This window comes from Phascolarctos cinereus, unplaced genomic scaffold (genome assembly GCF_003287225.1).
Source record: "Phascolarctos cinereus isolate Bilbo 61053 unplaced genomic scaffold, phaCin_HiC Scaffold_4;HRSCAF=312, whole genome shotgun sequence".
Taxonomy (NCBI): Eukaryota; Metazoa; Chordata; class Mammalia; order Diprotodontia; family Phascolarctidae; genus Phascolarctos; species Phascolarctos cinereus.
Genome location: NW_027555847.1, coordinates 577,174,033 through 577,196,037, shown reverse-complemented (window position 1 = coordinate 577,196,037; position 22,005 = coordinate 577,174,033). Strand labels below are relative to the sequence as shown.

Here is a 22,005-nt window from a genome sequence, read left to right as displayed (position 1 = left end):
AAGTTACTCTTTAAATGAAATCATGATATTAGCTGCCTGGAATTTGTTTTGGAAAAAGATTTGTCAATAGAAAATGGCATAAAGAAAATAAATACTGCATAAAGATAGTAAAACTCCTCTGTAAGGTACCCTACAAAAAAATATGGAGTCAAAGTCTCAATGGCTCAGGGAAAAGTAAGATTGGTGTCTATACTAATTCAAGTGGAAACACTGCAATTAATTTAGCAGTCAATTCAATTGAGGTCATCAGCAAGGAAGAATAAAGAGTATGATCTCCTTCCCTTGGCATTTAAAAGCATTCATAATCTCACTCCAGCCTATCATTCCAGGTTTATTTCACATAACTATTCCTCACATGTTCTACGTACTACTTGGAACCATTTCCCACCTCCATGCCTTTGTATAAGCTGTGGCCTTTATTGGGAATGTAGTCCCTCCTCAATTCCACCCTTTAGAATTCCTGGTTTTCATCAAGGTTCAGCTCAGGTGACTCCTCCAACAGAAAGCCTTTCCTGATCTCCAAAGTTCTCAGTGTCTTCTCCTTCCTAAATTACATTTTTGTCCAAACCTGTGGTTTTATTAGTGTGAGAAACTCCCTGTATGAAAACACATTCCACCAGCACAAATCAGCAATTTTTCTGTACCTTATTGTCTCAGGGAGACGCTTAGAGCACTGAGAGGTTAATAAATTTTGCCTACAGCCACAGGGCTAGTATGTGGCAAACGCAGAATTTGAACCCAGATTTCCCTGACACCAAGGCCTCTCTTCTATCCATTATGTCTTACCACCATGTTTCTCCCATAATAATCATATATACATACTAACATATTTCATGTTTTATCCACCTCCTCCAAGTAGAATGCAAGTTCCTTTGGTATAGACACTTTTCCACTTTGTGTGTGTGTGTGTGTGTATGTGTGTGTGTGTGTGTGTGTGTGTGAGAAAGAGAGAGAGAGTGTGTGTGTATGCACGCACACACGCCCACACTCGAGCCCCTATTAAGTGTGAACCTATTAAGTGTTAGTTGCTTTGGATTGTGGTTGAAGCCACAAAGTGATGTTCCTATGATTTCAGACAAACTTGACTGCAGTCCACTGGGAACAGGCCTCACTCTCCAAAGCTCTCTCTCTCTCTCAGTGGTCATAAATTTGCATAGTTCTGCCTCCCCATAATCCTTGTAAATAGAATAATACATTTGCAAGGCAAAATGCTAATCCTAAAAGGCCTATAGCCATGGAGCAGAGCAAAGATCAACTGGGTCAGCAGTGGAAATTCCATAACCCTGGCCTCATTCTCACTCTGCCAAATAAAAACGATTGATTACTGTTTGACCAACCAAAATAACTAATCATAAAGCTATGGACTGATCTGCACCTTTGCCATGTGTGTACATACTACCTAACACTCCCAGTTAAAATTCTCAATGTCTCCATTTTCCCCTATGTAGTCCTTCAGTACTGGTAAGATCACAAAGCAGGAGGAAAGAATAAGTAAACAATCAAAGCCCAGGAAAAAGGCTGACATCCAAAAAAACAACAGCAATGCAATAAAGTACAGATTAAATTTCAATTCAGGAACACATGTCAAAACTCATAGACTGACCTGCCTTGTGAAGAGGATTTAAAGAACTTATCACCAAGACCAAAGATGGATTGGGTACCTGCTCTGTGTAAATACATAGAGGCAAAGCAATATAGAGATAAGTTTAGTAAACTGAGGCCCAAAGCGTGCCCTGCCTTCAAGAAGATTGTAATCTAGTTGAGGACATTGAACATATAAATTTAATTCAATTCGGTAAGTACTTATTAAGTGCCTCCTATTATACTCATTTCCTTCCCTAGGACTGACTTGGTACCCAAAACTGTAGATAAGTGTTCCTTTCTAGTCACAAGCCTGCGACCATCAATGCATTTCATCCGGTGGCATATTGGAGCCTGCTCCGATATTAAAATAACACCTTACATTAGGTCATTGCCAACATATTTGCTTGTCTTCATGTAGACATAGAACAAAGGAGAAACTGAAATTTCTTTTTCAAGAGTTCAGCGCATTTAGGGGCATCTAGGTGGTGCAGTGGATAGAGTGCCAACCCTGAAGTCAGGACCTGAGTTCAAATCCAGCCTCAGACCAAACACTTGACACTTACTAGCTGTGTGACCCTGGGCAAGTCACTTAACCCAAATTGCCTAAAAATTAGAAACAAACATGAGTTCAGCACATTTTAAATAATTACAGCAAGTCACTCTATTTTTTAAAGGAAAATCTGTATCCTTGATGGAAAATGCTTCATATTCTTGAGAAATGTGACGTATTGGCAGATTCACACTCAAAGTTATCAGTGACATATCATAAGATCAACATTCAAGAGTTAAAAGGAATCTTAGAGGCACTCTTGTCCAATCAAGAAGTGTGGCCCATGTAGGTGGTCACCTGCTCATCGTGATACAAGCAGCAATTAAGAAAATCAGGATCTGAATCTAGGGCTTGGATTCACCATTTGCCAAGTGCTTCGCTAAATACTTTACAATATCTATTATTTCCACTCTGCTATAAAAACCATTTGGGTTATTTCTTAAAGATGCAACAAAAGTATTACTCAAGTATAGAGAGAAAAAATGTGGTGGTTTTTTTTTTCCATTTACATTAGGGGTGTGATATACAGATGATTTATGACATGCTGCTGAAATTGAAATCCAGTGTGTATTTACCTGGTGACTTTGTCTGCAAAAAGGTGAGTGAACTCTATTTTTCAAATACAAGAATAATCAGTAGATTCAAAGTGGAGTTCAGATATAGGCCAAGAGTATGCTTTAAATAAAATTTGTCCTGAGTGAATTCTATGGTACAGAGATAATTATGATATACAGAGCTGGATAATAATCATAATGGGCTCCCAAACATCAAAATGTACAAGACAATATGGATTCCATTACTTACATGACAGAAAATAAAATTTGGGTAGTCTGAAAAACTGCTTTGTATCAATGTAAATTATAGTCACAGGTCATTAATTTAAAATATTTAAAGAGAAAAAAAGTTACAGAAGCTACAGGTGCTCTGCTTTTAAAAATTGTCAGCAGTTACTCTTATATGATTATCCACTTTGGGGATTATCTAGAGACCATTTTTAAAACGAAGTATCTTTCTCCTGAAACCCCAGAAAGGTGATAGGACCCCATCTTCCCACCATTAATGAGGAACTATCTTAAGGAAAACAGAATTCGGTTGGAAAATTTTCTGCTGAATTACTTTTACCCATCCCTGGACTATGTTGCCTTGACTGTAGCCCTCATCCTCAGCTCTTCACCTCTGACAACTTGCACTCCATGCCTAAGGTGGACAGACCACCTTAGGCTTAGATAGGTCAGCTTTTGCCTTATTTTGTCCAGTCCAAAGTCTTCACCTCACTTCCCTGCTATCTCCAGGCTATACCACCCCCTATTTCCCACCTACAGATGGCTACATGACACAGTAGGTGGAACACTAGGCCTGAAATGACTGAAGTCAGGAAGATCCAAGTCTGAATTTGGCATCAGATACTTATGAGCTATGTGACCCTGGACAAGTCACTGAACTCCTGCCTGCCTGCTCAGTTTCCTCAGCTAGGATATGGGGATAACAATAGCATTTACTTCCCAGTGCTGTTGTAAAAGATCAAATGAGATAATATTTGTAAATATCATCTTGGAACGTGCTTCATAAATGCTTGCTTCCTTTCCAACCCACTTCTTCCTTTAGAATTCAAGTTTCTTGAGGGCAGGGGCTGCTTTGCTTGCTTGTATATATATATATCCCCAACACTTAGTACAATGCTCAGCATATAGTACGTGCTTATAAATTCTCCATGGCCAAGTGGATAGAGTGTTGGACTTAGAGTCAGAAAGACTGCTTCCCGAGTTCAAATGCAGCCTCAGACACTTACTACCTGTGTGATCTTGGGCAAGTCACTTAACTCTGTTTGCCTTCATTTCCTCATCTATAAAATGAGCTGGAAAAGAAAGGGCAAACTGCTCCAGTATCTTTGCCAAGAAAACCTCAAATGGGGTCACAAAAAGTCAGACATAACTGAAAAATGACTCAACAAAAATAAATTCTCCATCTTTCTTCCCTCACATCCTCAATACACACAGACACACACACACACCCTTACAAACAAAGTTCAGTTCAAAGCTAAATGCAGATTATTTTGGGTTATCTATTCTTTATTCTCTCTAGGATAAAATACAAACTCTTTAGTCCAACATTTAAGGACCTCCACAACTGGGCTCCATGAGACTTTTCCAATAATATTTCATACTGTTCCCCTTCATCAACCAGGTTCCCCTATCTCAGATCAGTGCATCTCCTGCCTCCTCCCACATTCATACACACTATCCCATTGCCTAGAATGCATTCCTTTTCTATAACCCTTTCTCAAAATCCTTGTCTTCTTTCAAGGCTCAACACGGGTGCTGTCTCTTCTACGAAGTTTTCCTGAGCCCCCAAGGTATATGTGCTCTCTCCCTCCTCAAATTGTATATTTTTTGCTTACCTTTGTACATCACAGATATTCATAGAGTGTGTGTCAACACACCCTGCCCACTGTCTCTGCACACCAATAGTGCTATCTTGTCTCACCTCCAATAGAATGTAAGCTATTTGAGGACAACCTAGCTTATCCTTAGTACTCTGTTTTACACAATAGGAGATACTTAATATATGTTTGCCAAACCAAATTGAATTGAATTATTTGGGGAAGTTGTTATTCATTCATTTCAGTTGTGTCTGACTCTTCTTGACCCCATAGGGAGCTTTCTTGGCAGAGATACTGCTTATTATACAGATGAGGTTAAGTGACTATACAGGTAGTGTCTGGGGTCACATTTGAACTCAGGCCTTCCTGACTCCAGGGCCAGCACTCCATTCACTGTGCCACCTAGCTGCTCTGCTACCTGTCAAGATAGCAAGGTCACTCCTAAAATCAAAAGAGTATGGATAATCAAGGATTAGAAGCTAGAATCAAAACCTTACAATTTTTGAACCAGAAGGAAATTTAGAGACCAATTCTAGTTCAATATGATGTTTTAGGAGGAAAGGCAGCATGGTGTCATGGATAGGGCACTGGAGTGCAAGTTAGGATAGACTTGGTTCAAATCCTGCCTCAGGCCCTGTGGGCAAGTCACTTAATTCCTCTGTGATTCAACTTCCTCAGTAGTAAAATGAAGGGGTTGGAAATGATGCTGTCCGAGGTCTCTTCCAGCTCTAAATCTACAATCCTATATCTAGTGCGGTTCTACAAGATCCCAAAAGATAACTCCAAGCCAAAGCCTTGTCTCAGGAAGCCTAAATTTTTAATAGTACTAAAAGCACTTATAGTCCTTCAGCAGAGCAGAAACAAATAAGCTTAGTACCTGCAAGCAAGAATAATTAGTAAAATAAGGAGGCTACTAAGTGGCATGTAAATCTCCCCCACCCACCCACCCCCAACAGCTTCATCCCTGGTCAATTCCTTGCTGGCCTGGCCCACTTTTACCTACTTTCCCCAATGACATTTCAGAATCAGGATTTCCCTACCTTCCTCCACACTCCTCAAGGGAATTCAGGCACACTTCACAAGCATGTTTTATACTCCTAGCCCCAGAAGCAAAAATCATTAGTTTCAGCTCTAGTCCAAGGTCACCTAGCCACTTGAATGCATATTAATTCATTTGGCCAAGTATCTCATATTAGCTATAGAGAGATGTACATAATCAACTCTCAAACACCAGGTCAATTAATGAATCCCCACTAACTCCAGAGTCTTAAAGAAATCCATACCAGTTAAAAATGAGGCTGGTGTTAAGGAATCCTAGCGACAAAAAATGGAAAATGAGCATTGGAACAACCTCACTGCTTCCATTCTCCCTTCAGGACACTGATGCTACAACCCTATATTTGGAGGTTCTCATGTAGGCACAGCCTTACGTCATCAAGAAAGCATTCCAAATTGTCCAAGCATCAGAAACTGGAACTGATGATTATTCGCATTTTCAGCTTATAAATAGCCTTATCCCTAAGCAGCTCTAATTGCTTGGCAAACTTTGAAATGTATCATGAATGCATCTCCCTAAGGAACTAGGTCCATTTTGCTTATCCAAATAGCACCCAGTATAAGACTGTGCTTATGAGCACTGCAACCTCTTTTTTTTTTAGGAATTCCTTTCCCTCCTTTCAAGCTCAATTCCAAACACCTTCCCACGCTAAAATTATAAATTTGTTTATCTAAACGTGAATTCAAACTTTCGATTGATTTTTTAAGTTATCATTTATGCTGGTGAGATTTAAAGACTGAATTGCAAAGATTTTAGTCCACTAGGTATAGTTAGGTCCATGAAACTTTTTTTAAGGTTTTTATTTGTTGTATGTTGACTAGTTAAGCTTGAGGTCTGATTTATCTGGATTGGTAATCCCGGGTGGACAATTGCTAGCTTGGAACTTAGAACAACATAGACAAGCTCAGGGAGTAATTGGGGCTTTTACCTGAGTGCTATGGGGTAGCCTGCATTTTGGGGAATCGGGAAGAGAGAAGAGACCTACCATCCCTGGAATTCAGTCTCCATAAAAGCATGCTGGAAATTTACTGAGCCCTTTTTGGTAGACATTGCCTAGGACTGGGTTTAGATTTTATTTCTTATTTCAATTATCTCTCTTACCATCTCAAACTAACATATATGTCAACCCCAACAGAATCTGACTTGATTTGACCTTATCATGTAATTCTTATCTCCAGGGAATGTCTATTTCCTTTGAATGTTAAGTAAACATCCAACGAAAGTTTAAATTAGCTTAGAAATATGCAAGGAACAGTGAATGATTAGCCTGGTAAATCTCCTTAGAAAATTATGGAAACATCATTAAAAAATAATTTAAAATGCTGAATTACATTTAAGAGCCCATTATGTACTTCTTCCCCTAGTCAAGGGAAGTTTAAAAAAATCATTCTGGGTCCTTTCAAGTTGATTCATGTCAGAGAGAAGAAATGTGACTCTTCTAATCATGACCTCCTGTGGTGTTTCTTGAACAACTATAGCCTGGAAACTGTTTCCATTATTCCTTATCAAACACACATAATTTTATGTTGAGGGGGAAAAAAAGTGTTTGCCTGCCAACGCACTTAAAATCACATTTGCCTTGTATGTTTAGTTTATTATTAGCAATGTTTCTTATCCTGAAGCTAGTAATGCTCCAAATAATCAAACCAAGGAGACCTGGGTTCTAGCCCTCGTTTGACTACTAAAGCATGATTTTGAGCAGGTCATTTAAATGACTGTCCTTTTCCTGTCTATCAAATGAAGGTGAAAATAAGGATTATATCAGTATAATATGAAATAAAATAGGAAATTCATGAAAAATTAACACTTTATGAATGTTATGCAAAAATTTGTTTCTTTGGTATTCTTGCAGTAGGAAATCCCAGTAACTGGCATTTCCCCATATTCATAATGACAAGTTAAGTTCATGATGATGACCCTAAGGAATGACAGGGTCCTAAAGTACCTTTACAACTATCAAGTACAAAATCCTCTGGTGTTCAAAGCCTTTCCTTCATATCCTAGCTTCCTTCATATCCCCACCTCCAGCTTTCTACCAGTATTCTCATGCTTATTCCTTGCCCATCCTCTTCAATCAGTGATACTGGCTTCTTTGCTGTCCCATGAGTAAGACACACCATCTCTCACTTTTGGGCCTTTTCTCTGGCTGTCCCCCATTCCTGGAATGCACTCCATCTTCATTTCTGCCTCCCGGCTTCCTTCAAGTTCCAACTTAAATCTCATCTTCTCCAGGAAGTCATTCCCAAACCTCCTTAATTCTAATGTCTTCCCTCTGTTAATTATATCCTATTTATCTGTATTTGGCTTATTGGTACATTTTGCTTGCTTGTTCTCTTCCCCAATCAATTGTGTTGTTGGACCCATTACATTATACAGATATTAGACCCATTAGATTGTGAGCTCCTCAAAGGCAAGAACTGTCTTTTGACTTTTTTTACATCCCCAGTGCTTACATCTCACATGCCTGTCATGTGGTAGGTGATTAAGAAATGCTTATTGACTGACTTCAAATCATCAAAGAAAATTTAAAATATGTCTCCTCTAGTTTTAGTGTCAAGTGCTTTCTCATATTCTAATTATCTGAAGCGTGGTACCCCAAGTACAGAATGACAACTCTGTTACCTCAATATTTCAAAAGATCCACTACTTCTTTAGGATTCGTATTCTTCTGTCAATGGAAATTACAAACCTCCTATTCCTTAACAGACTATTTCATGCACAGTTGTGGCCAAAAAGAAATTTAGAACCTGAATTCCAACCTCTGGTGATGAATTTTTTCTGAATTTAGCTAAAATGGATGTGGAATCCTAGAATATTCACTTTGAAAGGATTTCAAAGGCTATATCAATAGACTGAAATCTCTATATAAGACAATAGAGTGAAATGGCAACTATACTGAGAAACATATCCAGGATTAGGAAGGTTTTAAGTCCTCACTGTTCCCTCCTCTAGTAAAACTACATCTGAAATATTATATTCACATTAGGTTTTACATTGGAGAAAGGACATTGGTAAGCAATACACATACAGAAAAGGGCAACCAGGGGATGATAAGGGTTATATCATGTGATAATAGATAAGGCCAACTTAAAATATTTAACAAGAAGAAGAGAAGAATGAAGGACAGATATGAAGCTGTCTTTTTGTATTTAAAAGGCTATCTTGAAGATGAAGTCTTAGACTTGATCTGATAGGCCCAAGATGGCAGAAGTAGGAGCAATGAGTCAAAGTTTCAAAGAAAAGAATTTAGGCTTATTGTCAGAAAAGACTTTCCAATAATGAAAGCCATCAAAAAGTAGAAAGTGTTATCTCAGAAGTTAGTAGATTCTGATTCACTGAAGGACTTCAAGAAAAGGCTAGATAATAATAATTAACATTTATATAATGCATTACGATTTGCAAAGCACTTTAGCAATATTATCTCATTTGATCCACACAAAAACCCTGGGAAGTATGTACCATTATTATTCCCATTTTACAGATGAGGCCAACAGAAATTAAGTGACTTGCCCAGGTTCACATAACTAATAAGTGTCTAAGGCCGGATTTGAACTCAAGTGTTCCTGACTCCAGGTCCATCAGGCCCTGATTCAGGTCTAGAGTTTCAAAGGATAACTAATTAGTGTCTAATAATACCTAGATTCTATGACAAATATACTTTATCTACTGTACCACCTAGCTGCCTTCATTTATAGGTTGTAGAGGAGAATCTTGTTCAGGCACACATTTTATAATTTAACTTCCTCTGATTCCTTCCAATTCTTGATAAAAGTAATTAACTCACTTTTCTAAATAGCTTTCAAGTTTGCAAAGTACTTTCTTCACAACAATCCTGTGAGGTGCACAGTACAAGAATGATTATCACTATCATTCTTACTATTATTATCATCATTTTACAGATGAGAGTACTGAGGTTCAGAAAAGTTCAGTAACTTAAGGTTATCAGACTAAAAAAAATTTGCTTAAGTCAAGTCCTGAACTCTAGCACTCTCACTGTAAGAAAGACCAGTGGCCTTTCCACTAGGACTTCCCAGACCTTGCACTCCACTGATGTAGTTTTTGGGAACCCAAGGTCACATCCACCCCTAAATCTTATTAGATAATACGTATTATCATATTTTTGTAATATTTTCTTGGCCCAGATGGTTATCACCTCAACTCATTGTACCAATCTTAACCTATTTTAGAGGTGAAAACCTCCTGGTGATATAGTAGGTAGCTAAAATGGTCTAACAACCTTTTTTGATATATGTGCTACTTAAGTCAACTTATAAGAGTCCCTTATTCTTTTGTCAAATAGTAATGGATGAAAATGTGCTGACAACCATATTCAATAATATATGGTTTCCCCAGTTCTTGGCCCCAGAGTAAAATTCCATAGGTACTAGAGCAGCTTTAAAGTTAAGTACTAACTGCTTCATGCTGTTGGAGAAGTGATGACCCATTTAACTCCTTTAAAACTTGACATTAGTGGTAAGTTTAAAAGGGCTGTTGGACCCTAACACAGCTAGCCTTCCCACAAATTGGCCCGACAAAGCAATGACCACGTTTTGAAGCCATGGACCTCCCTGGAATGGCTTCATTTCACATTTTGGCTTTCATTACATAGGCTGGTTCTGAGGTTAAAAATACCATAATCATAGTTGATCTAGAGTTTCAAAGCATATCTAGTTAGCGTCTATAATAAAACCTAGGTTCCATGACAAATAGCTTTTCTTTGATGGTTCTTGTGTTTCGTTTGCTTTTACCCTTTTAGAGGTACATATTTCCATATAGCAGGGGTTTTTAGTATTGTTATTCATTGTAATGCTACTCCTAGAAAAGCCTTGAGAAGTGGTGGGTTCCCCCTTCAGGTTAAAGCTGGATAACCACTTCTCAAATATGTTATAGTGGGAATCTCTTTAGGGCAGAGGTTCTTAACCTGGTGTCCACAGACCCCAAAAGAGTCCATGGATAGATCTAAGTGAATCTGTGAATTCGGATAGAAAAAAGTTAATCTTAATTTTCCCTAACCCATAACTAAAGTTTAGAATTTCCTTCAATTAGGGTAATATAACACATTACACACTATAGACAACAACAAATACTTGGAGGGGAATATTGACTTCACAAGACTACCAAAAGAGTCCATGATGAACAAAAAAGTGCTAAGAAACCCTGCTTTGGGATAAGAGTTGGACTAGATGGTCACTCCTTCTAACCGTCAAATTCTTCTATTCTGTGAATATACAAAATGATCTTTAAAACGGGCTTTTGTTTCTTCTTTATGTTTTGCTTCCAGGGAGAGATTGGCAGAGAGATGTACATCATTAAACAGGGAGAAGTCCAAGTTCTTGGAGGACCTGATGGAGATAAAGTTCTGGTTACTTTAAAAGCTGGAGCTGTCTTTGGAGAGATCAGGTATCTTAAAGACATGTGTGATTGTTTCAAAAATATTATTCAGCCAGAAAAAATGTTTCTCCTCCCATAAAATTTTCATTGCATTGACCATATTTACCAGTACCATGCCTTCAAAGACATCTCTGTATCCAATATAATATATGATTCTTGAGAGCAAAGACTGTCACATGTTTATAGTTGTTTTCCTAGCACTTAGGAGGCACTTAAATGATTATTTATTGTTTGACATTTTTTTACTGGGCCACATAAACTAAATAATTAATTTTTAAAATTGCCTATAACAGATACATTCATAATTTTATCCAAAAAAAATCCTCATTTAAAAAAAGTGAATGAAAAAAGAAATATAGAAAAATATAGAAAGATTGTAGTTACTTACAATTCAATAAACACATACTTAGCATCACTATATACAAGATGACTTGCTAGGCTCTGGGAATAGATACAGTAACAAAATCAAAAACAGTCCTTGTCCTCAGGGAACTTGCATTCTACTGGGAGGAAACAACACATACACATGTAAGTAAATAAAATGCTGCACAGGCAGAAACAACGTGACTTGGCAGCTCTTTGGATATTAGAGTTGAAAGAAACGGAGAGTTGAAGATTGTGACCCTGGATGACTAAAAGGATAGTGTCTCTCTCAACCAAAATAGGTCAATTTGGAGGAAGAATACGTTTGGAAAGAAATTTGAGTTTGAGTGCTATGCTCAACATAAATGTCTAGTAGGCAGTTGGAGAGCCATCAAGCTATATCTACTTGGGAGTCATTTGCATAGAAATTTAATTGAATCTATGAGATCCAATGAGATCACTGAGGAAGAAAGTATAGGAAGAGCTTATAAGAAGGCCCAAGACACAGCCTTGAGGACAATAATACTTAGTGAGTGGGAGAAGGATGAAAATACAGTAAAAGAGTGTGATAAGGAATGGTCACACAAGAGGAGAATCAAGATGTAGCAATATTAGCAATGCCTAAAATGAAGACAGCATCCAGGACAAGGGGTCAGTCATCAGTGCCAAAACCTACAGAGAGGTCACGTAGAATGAGGAGTGAGAAAAGATCATTTGGTCTAAAATAAAAGACTGTTGGTAACACTGGGAGCGAATAGTTCTGGTCAAGTAGTCATGTTGGAAGCCAGATGCAAAGGGCTAAGAAGCAAATAGGGGACTAAAGAAGTGGCAATGGTGAGAGTAGGTGGTAGTCTCTAAGGGTTGGACTGTGAAAAAGAGAAGAGACACATGGCAGTAAAAGAAGGAGAATGGGGTCATGTGAAGCTTTTCAGAATGAGAAGACCTTAGAATGCATGAATACTGAAGATGAGAGAAAGAGAAGGAATGAGCAAGGAGGCAAACACATAAAGGAGACAGTGAGGGAGAGGATTAAAAACACAAATGGAGGGTTGCCCTTGACAAGGAGGAGGAGCACCACCTCTTGAACAGAGAATAAAGCAAACAAGAGAATGAGAAATGTGAAAAGGAGTTTTAAGGCATGCAGTAGAGACGAGAAAGCTCTATAAGGATTGCCTCCATTCTCTCAGCAAAGTAGGAGTCAAGATCCTTACCTGCAAGGAAAAGGAGAGGAGTTGGTTTACAAGATTTGAAGAAAGGAGAAAAGGTTTCTGATATCTGTTGTAGAATTTGATAGAAAGTCGATTAGGAAAGATTAAAAAGATTGGTGTGCAAAAAATGAAAACCCAGTTGAGATTATATAAAATAAATTTGTAGTGAATCTCAATTCAGATGGTTGATTTTCATTAGACACACTAATTTATCTTAAAATCAGCTAAAACTTCTTATTGTTAAACTGAAGGCAATTAAGTCCCTAAAGTCAGCATAGGCTGTAGGTGATATAAAAAACAAATCAATAGAAAATTTATTTTCTTAAAAAGTTAATAGCCACTTGATTTCCATTTTCCAAGGGTTTAAGCCTGGTGTTTTCCAGGTAGAAATCTTCAGTATTCACTTACACACTTTCTATAGCTCCATGCAAATGGGATTTTTTTTTTAAATGTCCTAGCACTAAGGCCCCTAATTTAGCCTATGAAGAAGACAACAGTTCCCCTATCTTTCTTGAAAAGATGCCTCAAACAAATAATACTGATAATGAGGAAATCTGGTCAGAGACAAATAATGACCCTATAAAAAAGAAGTAATAGCAAGTGGGAGAGGGCTGAAAATTGGCCTACATTGCTCTAGTTTAAATGGCAGCAGAAATCCTCTAACATCTAATGGATTGGATTTGACCACAAACTCCAGAAAACTCTCCTGTTGTGCGGGGGTGGGTTAATAATAGAAATCAGGCAAAAGGTCTACTAAAATTCAGGACACTGCCTCAGATTCTGGACCCAAGGACTACAGGATGTCTATTCATCATTCCTCTGCTACCTATTTGGTGACCAGTCCATGGTGACCAGTCCCCTACCACACTTTGCCTTGTGTAGAGCACTTAACCCTTCATAACCCAGACAAATGTCTGCATAATCCTAAACCATTATTGGCATATAATTGGCTTATTGGCTTCTAGGTATGCCCAATCTTATCTAATCTAGAAAGATAAGCATGATGAGGGCTAGTTAGTACTTGAATGGGAGATTGTCTGAGTATGTCAGTTGCTGGATGCTAAAAAGAAAAGCATCCTAGCACAGTGGATTGAAAGAGAGGTAAAGTTGGCCTCTGGGTCAGGAAGATCTAGATTCATTAGAGAGCTGACCTTAGAGTGAGAAAGACTGAAGTTCAAATACTGCTTTTGACAGATACTAATGTGTCACTTAACCTCTCAATCCCTCCCTCCCAACCCTCCAGAAATCACTATAAGATTCTAAGAATTATTATCAACCTGCATTGGTAGAGGAATTTTTTTTTACTAGAAATTCCCTATACTCATGAAATCTTAGGTCTAGACTGCCCTTCAAGGCCATATTAAAAGTCAAGAACCTTTTACATCTGGATGCCAAGATTCTGTTCCCTTTTCTTCTTACGTGATGATGAGAGTGCTGTTGAAGAGTGGTGTTGACTATTGGCAGACATTTTATCAGTGGGAAGAAGGCTTTGGGAACAAACTAGCTGCAGAGTTTCTTGAGGGAGAATTCTTGTAAGACCCTGTGAGTAGAGAAAATAGCTGTGGCCGCTGATATCAATTCATGGAAGCAGCATAATGTATAGTGGAAAGGATGCTGGATTTAAAGTCAGAAGACCTAGGTTCAAATCCTAGCTCTGGTGTGACCATGGGCAAGTCATTTAATTTCCCAGGCCTCAGTTTTCTTACCTATAAATTGAGAGAGTAGTCTAGATGACTCTGATGTTACTTCCTGCTTTAAATCTATACGCTTATTATATATACACATAATATAAATTTGTGTCTGTGTATATGTATATATGTGTGTGTGTGCCTATGTATACCTTATTCTACTAGTTAATACAAGTATCACTATTTATGTAAAATAATATTCCTTTGCCCATTTATCTTATTTTTAGAAGCTAAACTTTCTTTTATTCATGCAAAATAAATTAATAATTCATGAGTGACTAAGTGAAGTAGGATTTCCTTTGCTTCCAGACCATCATCCTTTTATTCTTCTTCCTATGTCACCAAGTAAAAGGAAAAGGGTTTGAGGAGGAACACATTATTCAAATATTTTCTCCATTCCATGCTCCTGCCCAAGCTGGTAGGCACATTTCCTTTTTCATCCTCTCTTCCATCTTTTCTGAGACCAAGTCACATGAGTCAATATGTATTTTCTCCACTGTTACTAACATTCAAATGGGTTATCTACTTTCCGGTTTGTTCATTGGGCTTCTCTACTTCTCCTCTCTGCCAAAACAGATCATAAATCTTTAAGGTCTATAGGGTCAAGAATGAGAGGGTCAAGGGAAGAATTATAATTGTGCCAAGGCATAGAGCAAACACTTAATGTTTGTTGATTGAAAAATCAGAGAACAATAGAATCAGTTAGAAAAGAACTTAGAGTTCATTTGCTATTATCATTATCATCATTATCATCACTGTTATTATTACTCCTCTCTAGTAAGCCTAATGAAGCTTTCTGACTCAGAAGGAACTTATAATGAAGGAGGGAGGATAATGAACCTGAATATGTTTATGCCAAAGTAGAAATCAAACATGGTACTTTACATCTTCAATTTTTCATTGGAATCACAGTCACATTGGTATGGGTACTGTCTACTGAAGTACAGATCACAATCCATTCATGCTTTCTTATCCTATGTGATCCTCATTCCTCTCCTCTCTTTTGTTTTCTAGAGCAGACCACTCTGTACTAAAGGCCTTCTTCTGGTCTTCTAGCATTCTATAGGAACCTGTGTAGTATCCTAGCTCTGTATTTGTTATATTACCAGCAACTAGATGGCACAAGTGGATAGAGCATTGAACCTGGAGTCAGGAAAACCTAAGTTCAAATCCTGTCTCAGACACTTACTAGCTGTATGATCATGGGCAAGTCACTTCAACTGTCTCAATTTCCTCAACTGTAAAATGGAGATAATAGTAGTACCCACCACCCAGGATTGTTATGAGGATCAAACAAGATTATATTTGTAAAGCACTTAGCATAGAGCTTAGCACATAGTAGGTGCTTAATAAATGATTATTAAAATAATACCTTGCTCTCATTAACAGATCTGTCTACATCCTTTTCCACTCATACATTTCCCACATGTGTATATATTTTATGCTTTTTGTTCTGACCAAAAATCATTATCAGTAATATGCTGTAGTCAAGAGTTCATATGTGTCTCTGCACTGTCTTCTGGGTCACCCCAAATTTTGATACTCCAGAAACTGTCAGGTCCCATGAATTTTAAAACAAACGGCTCTTAGATAAGATATATTAAATTGCCCACCAGTCTTCTTCTGCATACGCTCAGAAGTTAGAACTAGGAGCATGGGTGGATGAAAGTTAAAGAGACGTAGACCTAGTCTCGATGCAAGTAAAAACTTCGTAGCTGTCAAAAAGTGGAATAGGCTGCCTTGGGAAGCAGAGGCCTCCACCTCTCTTGTGATTTCCAGCAAAGGACATGAGACCACTTGTTGAGGAGATTCTTAGGCAAATGTAAGATATACTAGAAGGCCTCTAAGGTCTCTCCCAACTCTGAAATTCTGCCATTGTGTTTGCATTTTGAAATATTTTGGGCCTCCACCAAGACTTTCAAGTATACTTTTCTGTTTTCTGGCTATTCGTGAAATACTATTTTTTTTTCCTTTTAACTCACTGAACACCTTCATTCAATCCTTCTTTAGAGAATCCTTAAAGATAAGGGATGGGGTCAGTGGACATGAAGTCAGAGAACTGGATTCTTGCTAATTCTATCCTTTGCTTTCAGTGAGACCTTAGGAAAGTAATTTAACCTTTCTGTGACTTAGCTAGTAATAGCTATAATAATTGGGATCTTAAAACATGCCACCCTCTACTCCCTCTGAAACATTCATTGTGAAAATGAATTAGCTGACATCTATAAAGGATTGGGGGCTCCCAAGAGAACAGTGCTTTGTAAATAAAAAAATATTATAACCATTGTTTATTGCTATTATCACAGGAGGAAACAGCCCAAGGAATAGAATCCAGGTGTTGCTCAGTCACAAATGAATGAAATTCTTCATTCCTGATAGCTGCTTATGTAAAATCTCCTGTTACCAGCTAGGTTAGCTCAGCCAAAGAGGAACTGGTAGATCTGTCAGGCCACAAACACACTCAATTATCTGGATGATTCAAACAAATGGTAGTTTTTTGCCTGAATAGACTATGTAATTGCCTCATTCCTACTCAGTGCTTTGGCTGTAGAGAAAGAGGGGTGTCACTGCCTTTTTCTCAGCTAACTACTTGATGGTCCCAAGCCACAGGCTTTCTCTACAGCTTTCACTTGCACACAGAGCCCAGGGCTTTTTATCCCAAAGGTGCCATTCAAACGTCTGCCAAGCATATGAATCCTGGAAAAATTGAGCTCTGGCATTTACTATTCAAAAATTCCATGATCTTTGGCAAAAAGAGCTAAATTAAGCAGAATCAAATGGGTTTGGAAAGAGGGCTCTTCTCTTTTTTCCAAATAAATAAATAAATAAAAATTGGGGGAGGGGGAATTGAAGGTTTTTCAGATATAGCACATATTAATGTAAGGGGGGAAAAAAGACAAAACTAAAATAAGAATTCATAATGCCCCACAAAGAAACTGCATACCACATGTCCACCTTTTAATCACAACTGCACTTTGAAAAACTTAGTCACCTAATGTTAGACAAGAAGCCCAAAATCTACAAATGTTTTGGGGATATCAGCCAGCTTTCCCATTCCCCCTGAATGTTGGGTTAAACAGCAAGACTGTTGGTACAAGTATTTTATTTAATAATTTTCTGAGCAAATTTCAGTAATTATCTCTTTTCCCCTCTTTAGGTGAAGCTATAGCGAACTGATAAGCATCTGAAGGCCTGTTTCTTTATTATGTATTGCTATAATTCATAATAAATCAGTCTCTATCTTTAAAATTCAGGGCAAAAGGAAGCATGGCATAGAGCAGGGGTTGCCAAACTCTGGCCCACAGACCACATCCAGTCTGCCACCTATTTTTATATGGCCCACAAGCTAAGAACAATTTTTACATTTTAAAATTTGTATTTGGCCCACAGACCATAATTTGCCAATCCCCGGTAGAAAAAAAAAAAAACAACACTGGATTTGGTGTAAGAACACCAGATTTCAAATACAAAGTCTACCCTTTTCTATTTGTGCCACCTTAAGTGAGTCACTCAATGTCAACCTCAGTTTCTGCAAAATTAGGACTAAATTTGCACTAAAGTTGTACTAACACATATGAGAATTAAATATTAATAAAGAACTTTTGTAAGCATTGTGTGTGTTATTAGTAATAAGGCTATGGATGATGGACATACTCTCTGCTGTTGACTAAATTATGAAAGGAAAAATATGAAATAGATGATTTTCTTCTGTTCCTCCCTCATCTCTGTTCAGCATCTTCCCCATCACCTCTCACGATTCTCTTCCTTTCTCAATCCTATTCTCCCACCAACCAAGCACCAAATACTCTTTCCTCTTCCCTCTCCCTGCTTGCTGACCAGAATCTCCTTTTTTTTTTTTTTTTTTGCTTTTAGGCAATTGGGGTTAAGTGACTTGCCCAGGGTCACACAGCTAGTAAATGTCAAGTGTTTGGTCTGAGGCTGGATTTGAACTCAGGTCCTCCTGACTTCAGGGCCGGTGCTCTATCCACTGCGCCACCTAGCTGCCCCCAGAATCTCCTTTAACAGAGCTCTTTGACATCTCACACTAAATGTCCCATAGGCATCTCAAATTCAATAGTAACATACCCTTCCCTATTCTGAACCTCCCTATTGCTGTGGAAAATACCACCATCCTCCCAATTACCTAATCTTATAATTTTCTCACTTCACACATCAAATTAGCCCCAAATCTTGTAATTTCTACCTCAGCAACATCTCTCCTATATGTCTTTTTCTTTTTACTCATACAATCAAAATCCTAGATCAAGCTCCCATCACCTCTCACTTGATCTATTATAATTTCTTCAAGTCTTTTCCCATTCCAATGCCTCCTATGCACAACTACCAAAGTAATTTTTCTAAAATGTAGTTCTGACCATGTCACCCCACCCTCTGCTTAATGACATCCATTGGCTCCCAGGATCAAATATAAATTTGTCTGTTTGGCAATTAAAGCTATTTTTTTTAACTTGTCCCCTTCCTATTTTTCCATTCTTCATACACTTTACTCAGTTCTGCTGGTCTATTTGCAGGTCTTTGAACACAAAGCTGACACTCCATGTTCCCCTGTCTTCCCTGGCTATCCCTTCACTTTTGCCTCTCAGTTTCCCAGGCTTCCTTCAAGACTCAGTTCAAACTCTACCTTCCGCAGGCCTTTTCTAGTTCCCTAGCCAGTGACTAATGGCTTTCTCCACTCACTCTGAACATATTTGTATGTACATAATAATTCATACATTGTCTACCTCATTAAAATGAAAACTCCTTGAAGATAGAATCTATTTTTGCCTACCTTTGTATCCTCAGAGCTTAGTACAGAGTCTGGCATACAATAAGTACTTAATAAGTACTTATCAACTGAGTGCTTCCTGCCCAGCTGACTGTCTCTCTCCTAAGTGCAAGTAGCCACACTGCAAGATACCATGGGCTGGGGGGTGAAGGATAGGGGGAACAGTAGAAAGAAGGAAGAAGAAATATTCCCCCCTCCATATTCTCTAGTGAGATACAGGAGTCACATCCCACAGAGCTCTTTTGCCTTGACTGTCAATGCTAACTCTCTAATCCTTCCGTAGCTAGGTCTCTTCTCTGTTGCCAGGTGTCCCACTCATCGGCATCACCTCCACTGACTGACTGACTGTGTATGTCTGTCTGTCTGTCTCCATCTCTCTCTGTCTCTGTTGCTCTTGAGTTGTGGTGCTAGTTTTTTTTTTTAAAAGCCCACCAAGGTTATGGTCGATTTTCAGCTACCTGTTGCTAGCTTTCCTTCAATCCCATCAGGGAAGACTTCACACTTCACAAATGGGTAGCAAGCCTGTCCAGTCTGTGATTTCATCAACTGGGCTTGGAGGAAGGGGGGAATCAATTGGTCAGAGTATTTTGACCAACTCTCTCTTCACAAAGGTATATACAAAAATATACCCAAAATAGATACAAGATTTTTGGTTGAAGACAAAGAGGGTGTGGGCAGTGAGAGAGACTAGAAGAAAGCACCGGCAGCTGGAAAAACATGTAGACAGTATCATGGGGTTTATGAGCTTGTTTTTTTTTTAATATTTTGATCATTATATTTCAATATAATTGGTTTCCTATGCAGTTTTATTCATTTTATTTGTGTATTTGAAAACCTTATTCTGAGGTTTCCATAGGCTTCACTACTCTGCCAAAGGGGGCCCATGAAAAGAAATGGGTTAAGAACAGCTGATGTAGAAAATGGCACTTGAACTGTCAGATGCATTGTGATAATGGGTTAATGTGTTTCTCTGTCAGGTAATATTGGTATTTTAACAGAGTTAATGCCTTAACTCAAATGCACTGTGAAAAGCTGGAGGTGGATGAAAGCAAGAGGAAATATTTGGTGCTGTCTTTAGGGCCTTCAAAAAACAAACCATAAACATGCGTACCTTACTCGGCTTATAATTAGGGCCAAGTCTAGAGCACATACACTGGGTCATGTTAGCAGAAATTCACTTGTAACCGTATCTGAAATAAAACATTTTTATGAATTAGTGACTCCAGCAACTTGAAAGGGGAAAAAAAATCTCAATTCACTGAACATTAAACTCTTAACTATTTATATTTCATTAAATTCTCCTATTTTTGTTCATGAACCAACACAAATTTTTGCATAGCCTGTCACATTGATTATGACTATCTGGTATGCTGCTTTTTTGGCATCAGTATTTCATAGATATTTTACATGTAATGACTCTTCATAATCACTAAAATTTTTAATAGCTCTAAAGGATTCCACAATGCTAATGTACTAGAATATAAAACTTTCTTTTCCTTTGGGTCATCTTCTCAGAACATATTCCTATAAGGGGAATTTCCAACTCAAAGGGTTTAAACCATTTTCACACTTTGTAGCATTTGTTACATGTTGCCAAAATGCTGTTTCAAAACAATAAATAAATACACAGGAGCACCACATTTTTTGTCCACACCCCTACCAAAGGACATTTGCTATACTTAATGATTTTTCTAGTTTAAAGGTGTTTTAACTTACACTTATTTAATAGACAGCAAGACTTCATTTCCAAGTGATAATTTGCCATCTATTTCTTCTCATTTATAAACTATGGAAGGAAACACCATTCTTCTAATAATCTAGGTCAATAACCTGGAAGCCATTCTTAATGCTTTCCTTTCCATCACCTCTCAATCAGTTGCCAATTCTACCTCTACCATCTCTCTTAAATACATTACCTTCTCTCTATCTACACTCCCACTATCCTGGTTCAAGATCTTCATCACCTCTCACCTGAACTACTATAAAAGGCTCCTAATTGGTTTCTTCTACTTCTGCTCTCCCCTCACCAAGCCATCCTTTGCAAAGCTGCCAAAATACTCTTCCTAAAACAAAGGTTGATTCTCCATGGGATAAAATTTTGTTATAGTTGTGGTTCAGTTGGGTTTTTTTTAATATTTTGATCATTATATTTCAATATAATTGGTTTCCTATGCAGTTTTATTCATTTTATTTTGTGTATTTTAAAACCTTATTCTGAGGTTTCCATAGGCTTTACTACTCTGCCAAAGGGGGCCCATGAAAAAAATGGGTTAAGAACAGCTGATGTAGAAAATGGAGTTTTTCTTGGCAAAGATACTGGAGTGCTTTGCCATTTCCTTCTCCAGCACATTTTACAGATGAGGAAATCGAGGTAAACAGGGTTAAGTGATTTACATAGGCTCACATAGCTATTAAGTGTCTGAGGCCAAATTTGAACTCAGGTCTTTCTGACTCCAGGCCCAGTGCTCTATTCACAGTGTGACCTAGCTGTCTGTATGAGTACAGTAGAGGACTATGATTGGAAGTGAGGAAACTTAAACCAAGTTGGAAACTACCATTGTTGTTAGTTGGACCCTCCATTCTAGTCCTACCTGGATAGATAAGTACATAAGGAGAGAAGGAGAAGATAGATAAACAGGCAAGTAGGTAGATTGAGCATTTATTAAGTGCTTACTATGTGCCAGTCACTGTAAAGCATTGTCTGTTCTCAATGGGAAATTCTCAGATCACTACCACAAGACAGGAATTTGTCAGCTGAAATTCATCACAGATCACCACACGGACCTGCCAATGAATCCACTAACAAAGGACATCACCAAACCCCAACTCTGAGGCCCACTAACTCTCAACTAACACATGTAGCCCAGATCCGCTACAGATAGGACCGTATCTGTTGGGGAACGTGGTTAACAAAATAACACTGTAGTCTCTCAGTCTACCAAGTCAGATTCTAGGCTTCATGATGGCATCATCAGAGTCACAGACCGTGCTAGTGCCC

The 22,005-nt window shown here is 38.1% G+C and overlaps 1 protein-coding gene across 1 annotated transcript in view; it reads left to right on the top strand.

The window, feature by feature from the left end:
* CNGB3 (cyclic nucleotide gated channel subunit beta 3) overlaps nucleotides 1–22,005 on the top strand; it is a 189,460-nt gene that overhangs the window by 149,771 nt on the left and 17,684 nt on the right. The window contains exons 14-15 of the mRNA XM_020970100.2: nucleotides 2,649–2,732; nucleotides 10,853–10,971. Coding sequence (XP_020825759.1) covers nucleotides 2,649–2,732; nucleotides 10,853–10,971 — 203 coding nt within the window. The remainder of the gene's footprint in view (nucleotides 1–2,648; nucleotides 2,733–10,852; nucleotides 10,972–22,005) is intronic.